Raw genomic sequence first — 13,487 nt, 5'->3', positions numbered from 1 at the left:
AAAAAGAAATGTCACCTGAGAACTTTGTTTACACCAGGGGGTCTTCAACCTTTTTCAGCCCAAGGACCCCTTAGACAAGAGACCAACAGAGTAGGGACCCCCCACATGTAATTAATAAAATTTAAAAAAGTTTCACATTTTAAGCCTGGCCTAAAATAACTTTTTTTTTTTTACTTTATTCAACTTTTATTTCACCTTATGAACGTATTTATATACTGCGTTATCAGCCTATATGTGTTTATGATTGATTAAAAAAAAGCTGCGGTGTGTCTTTGGACATGTCCACTGATTCATCCGATTGGAGTGTAAATGCCTCCGCTGTTTGTAGTTTCTTAATCATCTGCACCCTCACATTCACCATTATTTTGGTGAAAATTGTCAATTATTATGACAAAAATTGGCAGACCCCCCTATACTACCTCTGCGGACCCCCTAGAAGAGCCCTTCTGAGACATTTCCTGTACACTAAAATAAACATATTTGTCTGGAATATCTCAATCACAACATCCTTACCGTACGGCAAAATAATAAAAAAGTAGAATTTGATGACGCCGTACCTTCAAGTCGACGTTTTCTAGCTTAGCTTTCTAAGTTGTCTGCAAAGGTACAGAGTTCACAGTGTAAACTCATAGCAATGGCACACCTTATGTAGTTTTAATGAGGGTTTTCATTTTAACTTTATTTGAACTCATTTTTAATGAACATCACATGTCATGCGTTGTCATGGTTACTTGCACATTATTGCACATTTGGGCTAATTATTATTCATGTGGGTCGTCATTAGAGCAGGTAAAGAAGCAAACTGTCAGCTGGTTTACGTTTCTTCAATGAGACAAGAAGTGAGATTATTGTTCGTTATGAAGATGAACAAAATAACCAACGTGGTTAATGCCATCTAGAACATGTCAGCAATTATGCAAAGGGCACAAAGAAAAGCTGAACTTTGATGTCTGACTTTAAAAGCAGCATCCTCAGTACTGCACAAGGTCTTAACCTGGGTGCTCAACAGCAAAGAAAGTGGAATAAAGCTGCAGAAATCATTTTGTTGCGAGACAAAAGAATTCTTCACTGTGCATATGTTTGATTCGCAGCACCTGGATCTCACAGCCTTGGTTTTCACAGACCTTTTAATTGGCCCTGTCACACTCATGTTCATGATAAATCAATATACACACATGCAAACATTAATAACGCATCCCATCCATCATAACTGAGTCATTAAGGTAATTAGCTGATTGTTCTGAGCTTCACTATTTGTGTAGCTATTCCAATCCCCTTGCTTGACAGCCACTAACCTCACTTCAGTGTCATTGTGTTTTCTGTCTGTTAACTTCCACTTTCATTGATCCTCAAAATAGCTCACAGTGATGTTACACATTCATCACATTCACCATGTCTTCACTCAGCTACAGTGTTTTCACACCTTTTGTGAACAAACTAACCACCTCTGAAGTTTATTTCCAGTGATAGTTGATGTGGCAGCACAGCATCCTGCATGATTGTTCCATTAGAGTGTGTTTTTGCTTCCAACTCAGTGGACAGCAGCGTCAGTAACTCTTTGGGAGTTGTCGTGACTCATAAAGGAGCTTAAACAAAGAGTCATTGTATGGCTGCATCTGTCCAAGCCTGTGGCACACACACTCACACACACACGTATGCATTTGTGTACGCACAGACACACACAAAATGACAGGAACACACAGGCATTTGTTCAAAGCTATTATTATCTGTGTAGGCACAGGTTCTTGGACATATTCTCTGATTCTGTATTAGACTATTTTGTGTGTGCGCTTGAGCAACAATTGGCAACATCTCTGCAATTTGCGTATCAGAATTTCTGTCTGGGGTGAGATTGTCTCCATAGCAAGGAGTGGCTGTTAGAGTCAAGTCTTTTTTTTTTTTATTTATATATATATATATAATTTTTTTTTATTACTCTGTATAAGATATTGGCTTTCAGTATTTAGGGATTTGCTAATGTCCGTGTTCATTTCTATCTCTCTTCTGTTCATGAACTGACTTGCCGAATATGTAGCTGACGTGTTAGTATCGACGAGAGCAAAGTGTTCACATGTAGGTTATGTCTTGAAGACTCTGATTTACGTCATTCGTACCTTACAATGTTTTGAACTTGTAAGAGTTGAACAATTAAATACACTCGAGGATTATTTGAAATGGATGATTAAAACTGCAGCAGTCTAAATCCTGCCCACTCACATGGCACATATCCAGTTTACAGAGATAATGGTGCTAAATTTACCACTCAAATTTTTTTTGAACCTTCAGAGAAAGACAGACAAAAGCAGACTTTTCAGTTCTAGCCAGAGACCATTGATGATGGCGGCTGAAATATGGATATCAATAGCTGTAGCTAGCTAGCTAATTAAGCTAACATTAGTTGTTTGAAAACGCTGTCTCCTGCTGACTTTGAAATGTTTGAAGTAGTTTGTGCTAAAAGATAATCATCGTTATTCGAATCCAAAAAAGAGCTGGGCAGAGGCCTAATGTTAATGTAACTCTCATAGCATCCAGGACCAGCTTCTACACAGTGGGGATGTGATCGTGCTAATGATGTGCTCTTAGGCCATGGCAGACATGCTAATGAAGCATCTCATTTTAGAGAAGATTAACACCCTGTTTAATTCACTCTTTCACTTTTGATTGTGTGTTGATTGTGGGTTTTGGAAACAAAGACACTATCCTTTAAACCAGTGCTTCCCAACCGTTTTTGTTGTTATATTCAATCCACAACAGTGACAGTGCAGGACAACTGATAAACTGCACAATTAACCCAAATAGTAGGATGTAATAACTGCAGGAAGCTTGTGTAAAACGAGTGATGTGGCAATTGCGTCAAGATGAGTTTATTTTTAGGAACCTTTCACACAATCTTCATTTTTAACAAGCACACATGATTGACAGGCTTATTTCCTCTTGGCGCTTGGCCATTGTTCTGTTCTGTTAGCTGCTTGGTTGTTTTAACTGCATATTTTTCTCATGAAAGATGGAGCAGTTTTTAGAGAGCGAAGGGTGTGTCTAAACTTTCAAACTAACAGTATCACTTCATTTCTTCTAAGATATAAGTTTTCTTGCACCCTTTAAAGTCAATAAGGCCTCATGAATCCCAGGAAGCTTTGGTGACCCCTAGTGAGGGTCGGGACCCTCAGGTTGGGAACCAGCGCCCTAAAATTTTAAAGAAAATCTTTTTGGGACATTTGCAACATGCTGAGGTTACTGTTCCAATCTTTATTGGAAAATGTTTGTGGAAGGAGTCAAGCAATTGGGCGTGTTTCTTTCTTTTCAAACAAATACATTCTTTACTCTGCATATGTTTTATTAGTGCCACCTGGATCTCACCTTCTTCTTCTCACTTTTTGCTGTGAAGTGAAACGGAGGTGACTTACATATATAGTATTCTTACAACCAGTGGAAATCATCCTAAAAAATCATGACGACCTTGTACAAAAAATACTATAGCATTCTTAACATTCGTTCTTTGCAGGTTTGATTGTGTTTGTCAAGAAAACACTAAAGGTTGCTCTCTGGCAAACAGACACACTTCACTCAAAGCTAACAAAGCTCAGTTGGTGACGTCAGAAATGGAGCATGGAGGACTTCTCCCTGTTAGATGCATTTACAAAGAGAATGAAGATGCTCCTTAAATCAAGCATATTGTCCAAAAGCTCTTCTTCCTCTTGCTTGCAGGTTTCACTGGAATCAAGGCATATTATGAACAATATTACAGTATCTTGCTGTCCTTGTTTACTGCAGTTGCTGTGAATCAAACACAAACAGTGAAAAAAAAACTGAAACTGTAAAAAAAAATCAAATAATAAGCCCCAGTGGGACTTTTTCCACTGAATTTATATCAATACCTACATGCCTCGGTGTGATAATGTCTACATCTGTGTTTGGATGATGTGCAGCAAACAATAAAGTAAACAGCACTTACACATAATAGGTTTTATCTCAGACTCAGAAAACCACCCATACAGATAGAGATGAGTCTGTTCCTTCGTGGGGTTTTGTCTTCTATTTGTCGTGATAATGAATTGAAGCCGTGCCAAAGACGGAGGCTATTGAACAGCATATAATATGACTGTGTTGTGAGTCATGAATGATGCGAATAAGAGTGTCATTGATAGTCTAATTGCAAAATGATGTATTCTGTGGTGAAGGTAAACATTCAATTATCCATGAATTGGGATTCTCGTTTCATTTGATGTACTGTTAGGCACAAAACCAAGAAACACCCATTTTATTAAAGCTATTTTCTTCTCATTAATGTCCTTTACGGTGTCAGACACAGTGGAGTGGATGTGGGTAGAGTCATAGTGAGTACTGTGGTTGAGTGGAAGTTGCAGATAGGTGTGAAGTAGTGTATAGTGTTATCAGGTCTTTAAGGCTTAGATACAAGGGCTCTAGTCAGGCTTTTTTATCACCATGGAAACTAAATTCCTCACGGGGGAACATTCCCGCACACTGCGTCTGGTCCAGATGTTAGAATCCTGCAAACTATCATGCATCATTCATGTAGCCAAGAGAGCTTAGAGGGTTTGATTCTAAGCTGCTGCAGGTCATCTCCGGGTCGATGGAAAAGATGCATTACATAGTCATGAATTCAGATTTGTACACCACCTGTGTCCTTTTTCTCAGGGAGGCAGTCCACAGCTCGCCCTAACTTAATTTCACCCTCTCAGCCATTTGTATCCTTTCCAAAAGGATTTACACTGTTTCCCCTATCTGTCCACGCTAGTCTCTGCCAGTCGGTTGTTCATGATGCCAAGGGCGCCCACCCCTCCCGAGAATCCGTTCTGACGAGAACTGGAGCTGGATTGGCGCGGGTGACCGATGGCCATCTCTGAAAGCTGCTTCTGCATAATAGCCAGATTCACCTGCAGGAAAAAGAAAAGAAAGAGAGCAATCAACAGATGAGGAAATATTTGCTGCCTGTGTTTGGAAGTAGTACATGTGACCAGTGAAGCCTTGCAAAACAAGCATTAATACAGTGTGTTGGTGGTGTGATACAAGGCTACCAGATGGTGTTTTTTTTCCTTTTCCTAGGTGTGTCGAACAAAGACAGATACAGAACAAGTGTGACTGATAGAAAACAGATATCTAATCTCCCACACAGTAACCTTTCCCTTTCAGTTCTCACTGTACAAAACAACATGTAGAAATGGACAAGACTGGTGCATAATTCTGTCAACATTAAATCAAGTGGAATGGAGCTGCTTTTCATAGACTGACAGGATAAAACTTTGGTTCAGACTGAAATATCTCATCTTTTGGACAGGCATTCATAGATCCCAGTGGGTGACACATACTTACTCTGCTGATCCTCTGACTTTTACTCTGTTTGCGATTGAGATTTTTCATTTCCAATGAAATGCCTGACAAATATTAGATGGTGCTGAGGAATTTGTTACAAACCTCTGCGTTCCCCCTCAGGGTCACATTTAATAATCTGGTGATATTTCATCTAGTTTCATCATCAAGTCAAAATCTGAAGCTGTACTTGGTTGTGTACAATGTTTGGTGCTGATTAGAGAATGTGCTGATGTTACTATACTAACATGCTCAACTAAGATGGTGAACTGGTCCAGCTGTACCACCCTCACAGAACTGCTGTAGCAATGAGCCTCAGTGGTAAAATTGTGTGTACTTAAAGATTTGATCATCGATACTTTTGTACCTGAACGCAACATGAGGGGAATACTGAAAATTTTGGAAATATTTGTATCTGGTCGCCAAGTTTAAATATGCTGACTTGTGGGTTCTCAAACTCAACTTGAGGAATTCTCAAGTGTAACTCCCCACATGCTGATTTACCTTATCTTCGTTCTTAAACTTGAAATGACCACAGAGTAATTTAATTACATTTAATTAGTAAGCAATTAATGTATTATCACAGTAGTATGTGACATGATCATTGTGTCCACAGTCTAGTATTATGTTAAACATACTTAATGGAGGATCACCCCGACCTCATCTACGTGTCTGAAATACAGACTAGGACTGTAGTATTTCTAAAGATGACTCTGTCAGGGGTTACTGGAATGAAAAAAATCCTTCATTGTGTTACACCAACTCAACTTTACACTCTATATCAAATTTTAAGTTCACTTTGCCACTAAAGTCTATCGATGGATCCTCAATGTTCAGCTGAAAATCGAAAGGTCATTGTGTTACTTGGTGGGGCAGCGTCTTTGTTGAATTCAATCTAGACTCCATCTCACTCCATCCATGCCCCCATTCCTCTCTCTTTTTCTCTTGTTCCTCTCTCCACAAGTACAACATGTGCAAAGCCAGTTTCTCAGGCTTCATAGGTGTTTCTTTAGAGAGTGAATGTCCAGACAGGATAGTTATTAATAGATATGCAGACTAAAACGTTATTTCGCTTTACGTCATTTATTCATAAAAGATTACATATTATCTAAATTTCTGAACAAAGCAGTAGACAGCTCTCCAGAGCCCTGCTACTAGACAACAGTCTAGCACTGAAATACTTAATACATGAATTCCTATTCCAGGTACCTTAGCAGGCAGCAGGTACGTAGGGCTCTGCTGTTATCAGCCAGTTTTAGGGCAGTATTGTTAATGATAAATATTTTGAATACGGTCTTTTATGCATATACTGTAGAAAACAAGACAAAGAGTCGACAACCATGCTAAGGGCTCTGTTAGGCTACGTGGTCACAGCTGTGCTTTAAGCTTGTTTAGCATGTTAGAACAACGCCATAAGTTTTGCAGGTGAGTGTATCAGTAGCTGTCAAGACAATTCGCTCAAAACCAAAAATGTCAACCTGCTGGTGCTACTAGTGACTTTAGTCATCATGAATTATTGTCTATGAACCTTGAATGTCTTTACAAATTTTGCAGCACTTCATTTAATAAATGTTGAGATATTTCACTGAAAGCTGCTGATGACATTAGATGAAAAATCAAGCAAACACTAAAGTCTAATTTAAAATTGAAAAGGGTGGAAACTTATTTATTGTCTCAAACTAAATTTGTGAGATAAAAATTTTGTGATAATACACTTTCATTTAAGGCATGGCCACACTGGCCATTTATCTATCTGAAACACTGTGTTAGTAGTCATATGTTTCCACATTCAAATGGTTTTCCATCAGTTTTTATCACATCCTTGCTACAGCGTCACGCCATTTAGTATAATCATTTTTTCCATTTGGCGCTTTAATCAGAATGATCACCCAATGTGAAAATTCAGATTGTGTTGTTTTGGATGAGGCTGAGTGAGCTTGGTGTTGACATTCAACAGCTCGTTCTTATCCTGTCTGAAAAGTAGGGTAGCACTTATGGAAATGTGTGGACAATTGACACAAAGGCTGCTGAAAGGGTGACAGCACTAGTGAAAGGCTGCAGCACAATATGTAATGTTTCATAAGTATTCTTTGCATTGATAATTGTGCAGAAAGCTGCAATACAGCATTTAAAGTTCAGCACAGCTTATGCTGACTGAGTGCTCGGTGAATAAGGAGTTAATGAGTGCAGTAAACACAACTACAGGGAAGAAGGATTATTGACTGAATGTGCTTTCTGCTACTTATGTGAGCCGTATAATCAAATTACTGTTGGATATAAGTGAATATCTTGTGTCTAATAATGCATGTGATTACTTTAAATATGTGGGACATCACACAAGCTGTCAGCCCAACCTACTCCAGTCCTGAAGCTCTCACCTTGTTGGCTGCTAGAAAGTCCCTCATGGAGATCATCTCCCCAGACATCCTGCGCCCAGTGTCAGTTTCGCTCTCGTTGATGCCGTCCGTCTCAATGGAGGGATCTCTGCGGGCACGCAGGTGACCCGGGGCCACCACATTCCTTCGAGGGTGCCTATGAGGGTGGTGACCCCTCCTGGGGAAGCAGCAGCGGCAGGGGGCTTCCAGCCTCCTCAGCAGCCAGTTGAGGACCTGCTTGATGACGATGGAGATGACGTTGAAGAGAGAATAGATGCAGCAGACGCCGGTCAGGATGAAGAAGAAGTTGCCAAGCCGGTATGCGGCTGTGGCGTGGCCCTCGTAAACAACCCGCTGGCTGCTCACCATGTCTCCAAAACCGATGGTGCTGAAGGCCACAAAGCAGAAGTAGAGTGAGTCCAGGTAGCCCCAGCCCTCAGTGGCCGAGTACATAAGCGAGGCACAACAAGACACCAAGATGGCTGCTGCTCCTAGAATGAGCATGACACAGTAGACCGATGGCTTCCAGCCAGCCAAATCCTCCCCTTTTCCTCCTCCATTTCCCCCAGCTCCACTTGCTCTGTTTGCCCCTGATACTCGCTGGCCATTTTGCGGGAGCACAGCTTTATTATGGCGTCGCTCATGGCATGACTTGAGGACGACAGCGATGACCGTGATGACGCGCTCGAGAAAAAGGTTGAAGAAGAGGATGGTGGCTGCGCAGCCGAGGAGTCCATAAAACATCAGGAATACCTTTCCCCCTATGGTGGCAGGAGTGGTCATTCCAAACCCTGAGATACACAACAAAAACATTATTCAATAAGTAGAAATCAACACAACAGATACAATGAAGTTGCTAGAAGGAGTAGTGTTGAGTAGTGCTGTAGTACTTGATATTGTTCTTGGTCCTTTGGACATTTTGAAAGTCTTGGTCTTGTCAACTGCATTTTTGCTTTGTCTTGTCTTAATCTCAGACAAAGAGGACTCAGAATTTTATTTCAAGACTGCTCAAGATGATCTATTTGTTCATCAACACTGTGATTGGATGTCAGACTTCCTGCTCCACATGCAACCAACCATAACTTGACTCATGTCTAATTTAAACTCCAAGAATTTATCAATCTGCCTGTACCAAAACTCTCCAAAAATCTTTTCACCCCTCACCCAAAAGCTTTTGGGAGTATTATGAGCCATGTATATACTGTCTAGTGGTCTCAAGTCAGTCTTGTCATGCCCTGGTCTCAATGCCCCAACGTCTTGGTCTTGCCTCGATCTACAGTATGGTACACTTTGGTCCTGGTCATGACTTGTCCTTGATTTACATTGTCTTGATTAAACACTTGCCTCCATTTTATCTCATGCACACATATAAAACACAGTGCTTTTAGTAAATGAATAGATCATTTGAAGAGAAGTTGAGTGTGGCCATTTCCTCCAGCTAAAGTACCTTCTAATCAGAAATCACATGCTCTCGGCCATAAACAAAGATGGCTAATTACTGATCTCTTCTTCTAAGTGAAAATTACACTCACTCAGCTGCCTCAATCCACTGGGTTGCCATTGGTGATGTGTTCCCCCTCTCTCATCTCTCTCTTTGGCAGTCATTTACTTTAAGAGCGAAGGTGCTTTCAGTTCAAACGCTTACTTATAAACAGCCCCAAAGTTTTAGTTTGTCTAACATTTCACTGTATTCCCCACGGTTATTTGGTAGTTGAAAGACATGTTGCATTTCAATTTGATCTTTTTCTCTCAATTCCAAAGGTTCAAACCCATTTAACTGTTTTTTTACCAGGAGGGGGAATGAAAGGCTGTCTATTATGAACTGGCAGATAAACAAAATGGGAGTCAATGGCTTTTCTAGAACTGGCAGATAAACAAAATGGGAGTCAATGGCTTTTCTATTGACTGCACCTTCTTTTCATCCCTCATTTACCACGGAAAGCTCAATGAGGCACTGTCTGTCTGTTCTCCCTTTCGAATTTATTACATTCATAACATTGTAGCATCGTAGCTTTTATGGCGACGACACAGTTACATGTGGAGTGATAAATTGACTGCATGCAGGTACAGCAGCTGTAAATTCTTACAACATGAGAGCCCTTTTCACTAGGAAACAAAGATGGTACTGTAACTCGTGTCATGAAAAACATACTCTGCAGCATGACTAATAACCACTGTAGCAGAGGCAGGCCTCTTGTGGAGGATTTGATTGCCTCCACATTAAGATTCATTCTCAAGGTGCTAATTGGGCAAGAGTTTTCTTCCAAACAAGGCGATAAAGCCAAATGGGCTGGACTTTATACATCTGTTGTTTTTTTTCTTTTCTTCTTGTTTTGTAAGCTTGATGTTGATCAGTCATTTGACCGGGTTAGTAAAAAAATACAGAAAGAAGAAGAAGATATATTAATCCCTCAAAGGGTAAATTCTTTTTTCAGTTTTATTGACATGTATTTTAACCCCGAAATATAACCACACACACATACGGGCTCATAGACATGATGTGGAGAGAGATGGTGTCTGGATGGGAATTACACTGCTGAGAATAAAATGAGATTATCAATATGACTCATATTTGTCTGTTAAATATGATGCAGACAGTTCGCATAGGTTAACACAAAGATTAGAAACAGTTCAAGGGTAACAAAATCCACCCACCACTGACGACAAAGGTCACTAATTAACTCATCATATCTCCCTGAAGTCTTGTCATTGTGTTAATTAGTGAGCTTTAGAGATGCTGGTCGACAGATTTTGTTATCTTTGGCTTTGGCATTAGCTGTTTCCCCATTTCCAGTATTTGTGCTAAGCTAAGCTAGGGTAACTAGCTGCTGGCTGTAGCCTCAAAGTGTTGCGAAGTGAGTGAGTTAAGTCAGTATTTGTAGTTTTTTCAACTTAATTAATGAGAAATTAATTCATTAATTCATTCATTTTTTATCTCATTTTGCCATAGCTAGTGAGCGTACACCCATGAGCCTCAACCATCGTCGCTATGAAAAATACATTTGCGGATTGAAATCAACAGCTTTTGAATTTGTGAGCAAAATTTACAACATTTGTTACTGATAAACCTCCTGGGACAGTTTTCATTCTCACTCATTTGTGAGTGGCTTTCCTTCTAATTTCTCAAAAACTGAGAAATGAGTGTTAAATGAAATGGAAATCATTAAAACAGACTGCGTGTAAAGATTAAATTATGATTATATGATAAAATCTCTCTGGTTGTTCTGCTCTGCATAACTGGACACTGCAGCATATATTATCTCCACAGGAGGTTCGCAGCAATGATGATGTCTTTTGTAAGACCAGAAATAGGATGTGGGCTCACAGCGGGTACATTACTTACACTGGCAAAACCTCCATCTGGGTCGTGCAGCAGCAGTACAGTCAATGATCGCGATGCCTTCATGTCTACTTATTTCATGTCACACAAGAAAATGACACTTCTTGTCTACTTGAACGCTGCTTGACAAAGTCTTTACTATTCTGTCAGAGGTCTGAGGGACGTGCAGAGGCGCTGCTAGTACAGCAGAGGAAGACAATTTCCTTGAGATAGGCATAATCTTCAAGAATGATGGGAAAAACACACAATCAATCTCAGGGGAGTGTCACCTCTCTTTTTAAGCCACCATCAACCAGAAAAACCTGTCTTAAAACACTGGGAGGGATGAAGAGAGTATCTCATGAGAAAATGAGTTTGAACTCGAGTCAGCTAGGTCCTTCATCATCATACCTCTCATATAAACGGTGATAGCCTGAGCCCGAGTATGGCCTCTCAAAGTGTCAATCATCACGAATGAATACACTTCAGTTAAAGATGTTAAAATGGCACTAACCATTAGAGAGTGTGCAAGTGATAAAAGACTGGTACCACCATGTATAACAGTTCTATTGGTTGTATGGATGGCTCTGTTCCTCCACTGTTCTCAGACAGTCCTGTACAAGGCCAGTTATAAAATGGAGAAAATCTTGCTTTTATGCAGGCATCACATTGCTTTTTTTTCTCAGTCTACTCTTGTTGAACCCAGTGACTCAAATCGACTTGCTAAGTGGAGACCTAGAAATGTTGCACAGCTTTTGTTACTTTAAAAAAACGCCTGGAGGTGGATTTCTTATATTAACAGAGCCATCATTAAAGCTGCTATGACAAGTCAGAAATGTTGAACCTGACTGAGAAAAATGTGAATTTCACATAGTTTTTAAAAGCTGGTTTCTCCACCTCACCAATGGTTGACACCACAGTTCCCACGAAGTAAAATGCCCCAGTGAAGTCCCATCGAGGTCTAATTGTGTCCACACGGATACCCGCTACGTTCGCCTCCTCGTAGTTCCTGAGGAAGTTACTCAGGTCTTTCTTACTCAGGTTGTACTTCTGGCTGAAATGCTCGAACCTCTGCGCCCAGCGCTCCTTCGCCTCTCGCTCCTTTGGCTGCTCCAGCGCTGAGAAGACGGCGGCACCGCAAAGGAGATAGACGATGATGAACAACGCCAACAAAAGGAACCTCGCGTTATCCTCGTTTATTGGACCGGAGCCGCAGCAGCAACCGCTCCTACATGCCATTATGTTGCTGTTGTCACCGTGGTGGAGCTGCAGTGGGGTACCTGTGGCATGATGGTCACGAACAGCGAAACGCACAGTCCTCGGAAGAGATTTTTCACGACAGAAAAGTCCTGCGCAGTACAGTTAGATTGTTGCTCAGACAGATTATAATCCAAGGCTGTGGATTTGGCATTTTCTCATGGGCTTCTATGTGCAGTCCTGGTCCAAACTGCTTAGCCAAACGCGTCCTCATACGACTCCTCAGTTCATCTCCACCGGCTGCGCTCTTACATCTGGGCTGCCAAGATGCTCAGACAGAAGCATCAACCTGTGGATGCAGATAGTCGCGCCTCTTGTGCACTCCAGTCCTGCCTCTCCAAAAGAGTCCCCACCCCTGAGCGCGCGTTTTACGCACCGCGTATTGACCACCAATTTGTAACCTCTTTCCATTCACCAGCCTGTGCCAAGTCTATGTTGAATTCCAGGCTGTAATTTCCACAACGCAACATGTAAAAGGCATCAAAGGAGTCGGATCTGATAATGAGCTCCGAACGGACCTGGAAATGTTTCGACCTCCTGATCCCAAGGTTTGATTCGGACAATATAGAGCGCGTTTGCATAGTGAGATCAATATCACTTGACCTTTCCTGGGTTCTGATGAGGGATTCATGCTCCTGCCCACGTTTACCCGGGGACGATGTGAGCAAATGTCAGGACGGAACGATGGTTCGAAATAAATTATTCAGGATCAGGGGGACAACAAAGAGCTATTTCTGTAAAACAGGGAACGGAACAATATGATGATGCGTCCGAGACCATGTCGGACCCCAAGGACAGGGCAGCAGCCTTTCTAGGTCACACTTCACTAAGTTGTCCTGATGTAAACTTGAAAGTTTACATGATGTAAGCACAGAGATATGCGTGGTAATTATTAAGGGGCTTGAGTTTTAAATAATTAAATTAACTGTTTTAGAAACAACAAAGTGCCAAAACTACTAAAAAGATTAAACAGGCACAGAGAAATCCAAGATGTATCGGAGCAATTAACAGGATTTTGTTCTCTTTAATCTTACACAGCCAGAAGCCCAGGTTAAATTATTACAGTACTTTCTCTTTTCATCTGCTTGAGTTGAAAATAGAAGACCTGTGCATCCATAAAAGTGTTTCTTATGATGAGAATTATGAGCATAAAGTAAAGCAGTACTTTGAAGTAAATATATACTCATGCATTGTTAATATACAGTGAC

General features: G+C 40.8%; 1 protein-coding gene across 1 annotated transcript; it reads right to left on the bottom strand.

Moving 5' to 3' along the window:
• Nucleotides 1-2,753: 2,753 nt before the first annotated feature.
• On the bottom strand, nucleotides 2,754-12,985 carry kcnk13b (potassium channel, subfamily K, member 13b). The gene is made up of 3 exons (XM_027283891.1): nucleotides 11,925-12,985; nucleotides 7,707-8,494; nucleotides 2,754-4,895 (listed from the first exon to the last, which is right to left on the bottom strand). Exons 1-3 carry the CDS (start codon nucleotides 12,259-12,261, stop codon nucleotides 4,740-4,742), a joined length of 1,281 nt encoding a protein of 426 aa, XP_027139692.1. The 5' UTR covers nucleotides 12,262-12,985; the 3' UTR covers nucleotides 2,754-4,739.
• Nucleotides 12,986-13,487: the final 502 nt, after the last annotated feature.

Source organism: Larimichthys crocea, chromosome XI, assembly GCF_000972845.2.
Source record: "Larimichthys crocea isolate SSNF chromosome XI, L_crocea_2.0, whole genome shotgun sequence".
Lineage (NCBI taxonomy): Eukaryota > Metazoa > Chordata > Actinopteri > Sciaenidae > Larimichthys > Larimichthys crocea.
Note: the sequence above shows the minus strand (reverse complement) of the source record. Positions and strands in the feature narration are given on the sequence as shown.

Coding starts and splice junctions, on each gene's coding strand:
- kcnk13b (XM_027283891.1), bottom strand. CDS start 12,261: ATGGCATGTAGGAGCGGTTGCTGCTGCGGCTCCGGTCCAATAAACGAG. Junction 8,495..11,924: donor AACTGTGGTGTCAACCATTG/GTGAGGTGGAGA, acceptor TGTGTATCTCAG/GGTTTGGAATGACCACTCCT. Junction 4,896..7,706: donor ACTTTCTAGCAGCCAACAAG/GTGAGAGCTTCA, acceptor TTTTTCCTGCAG/GTGAATCTGGCTATTATGCA.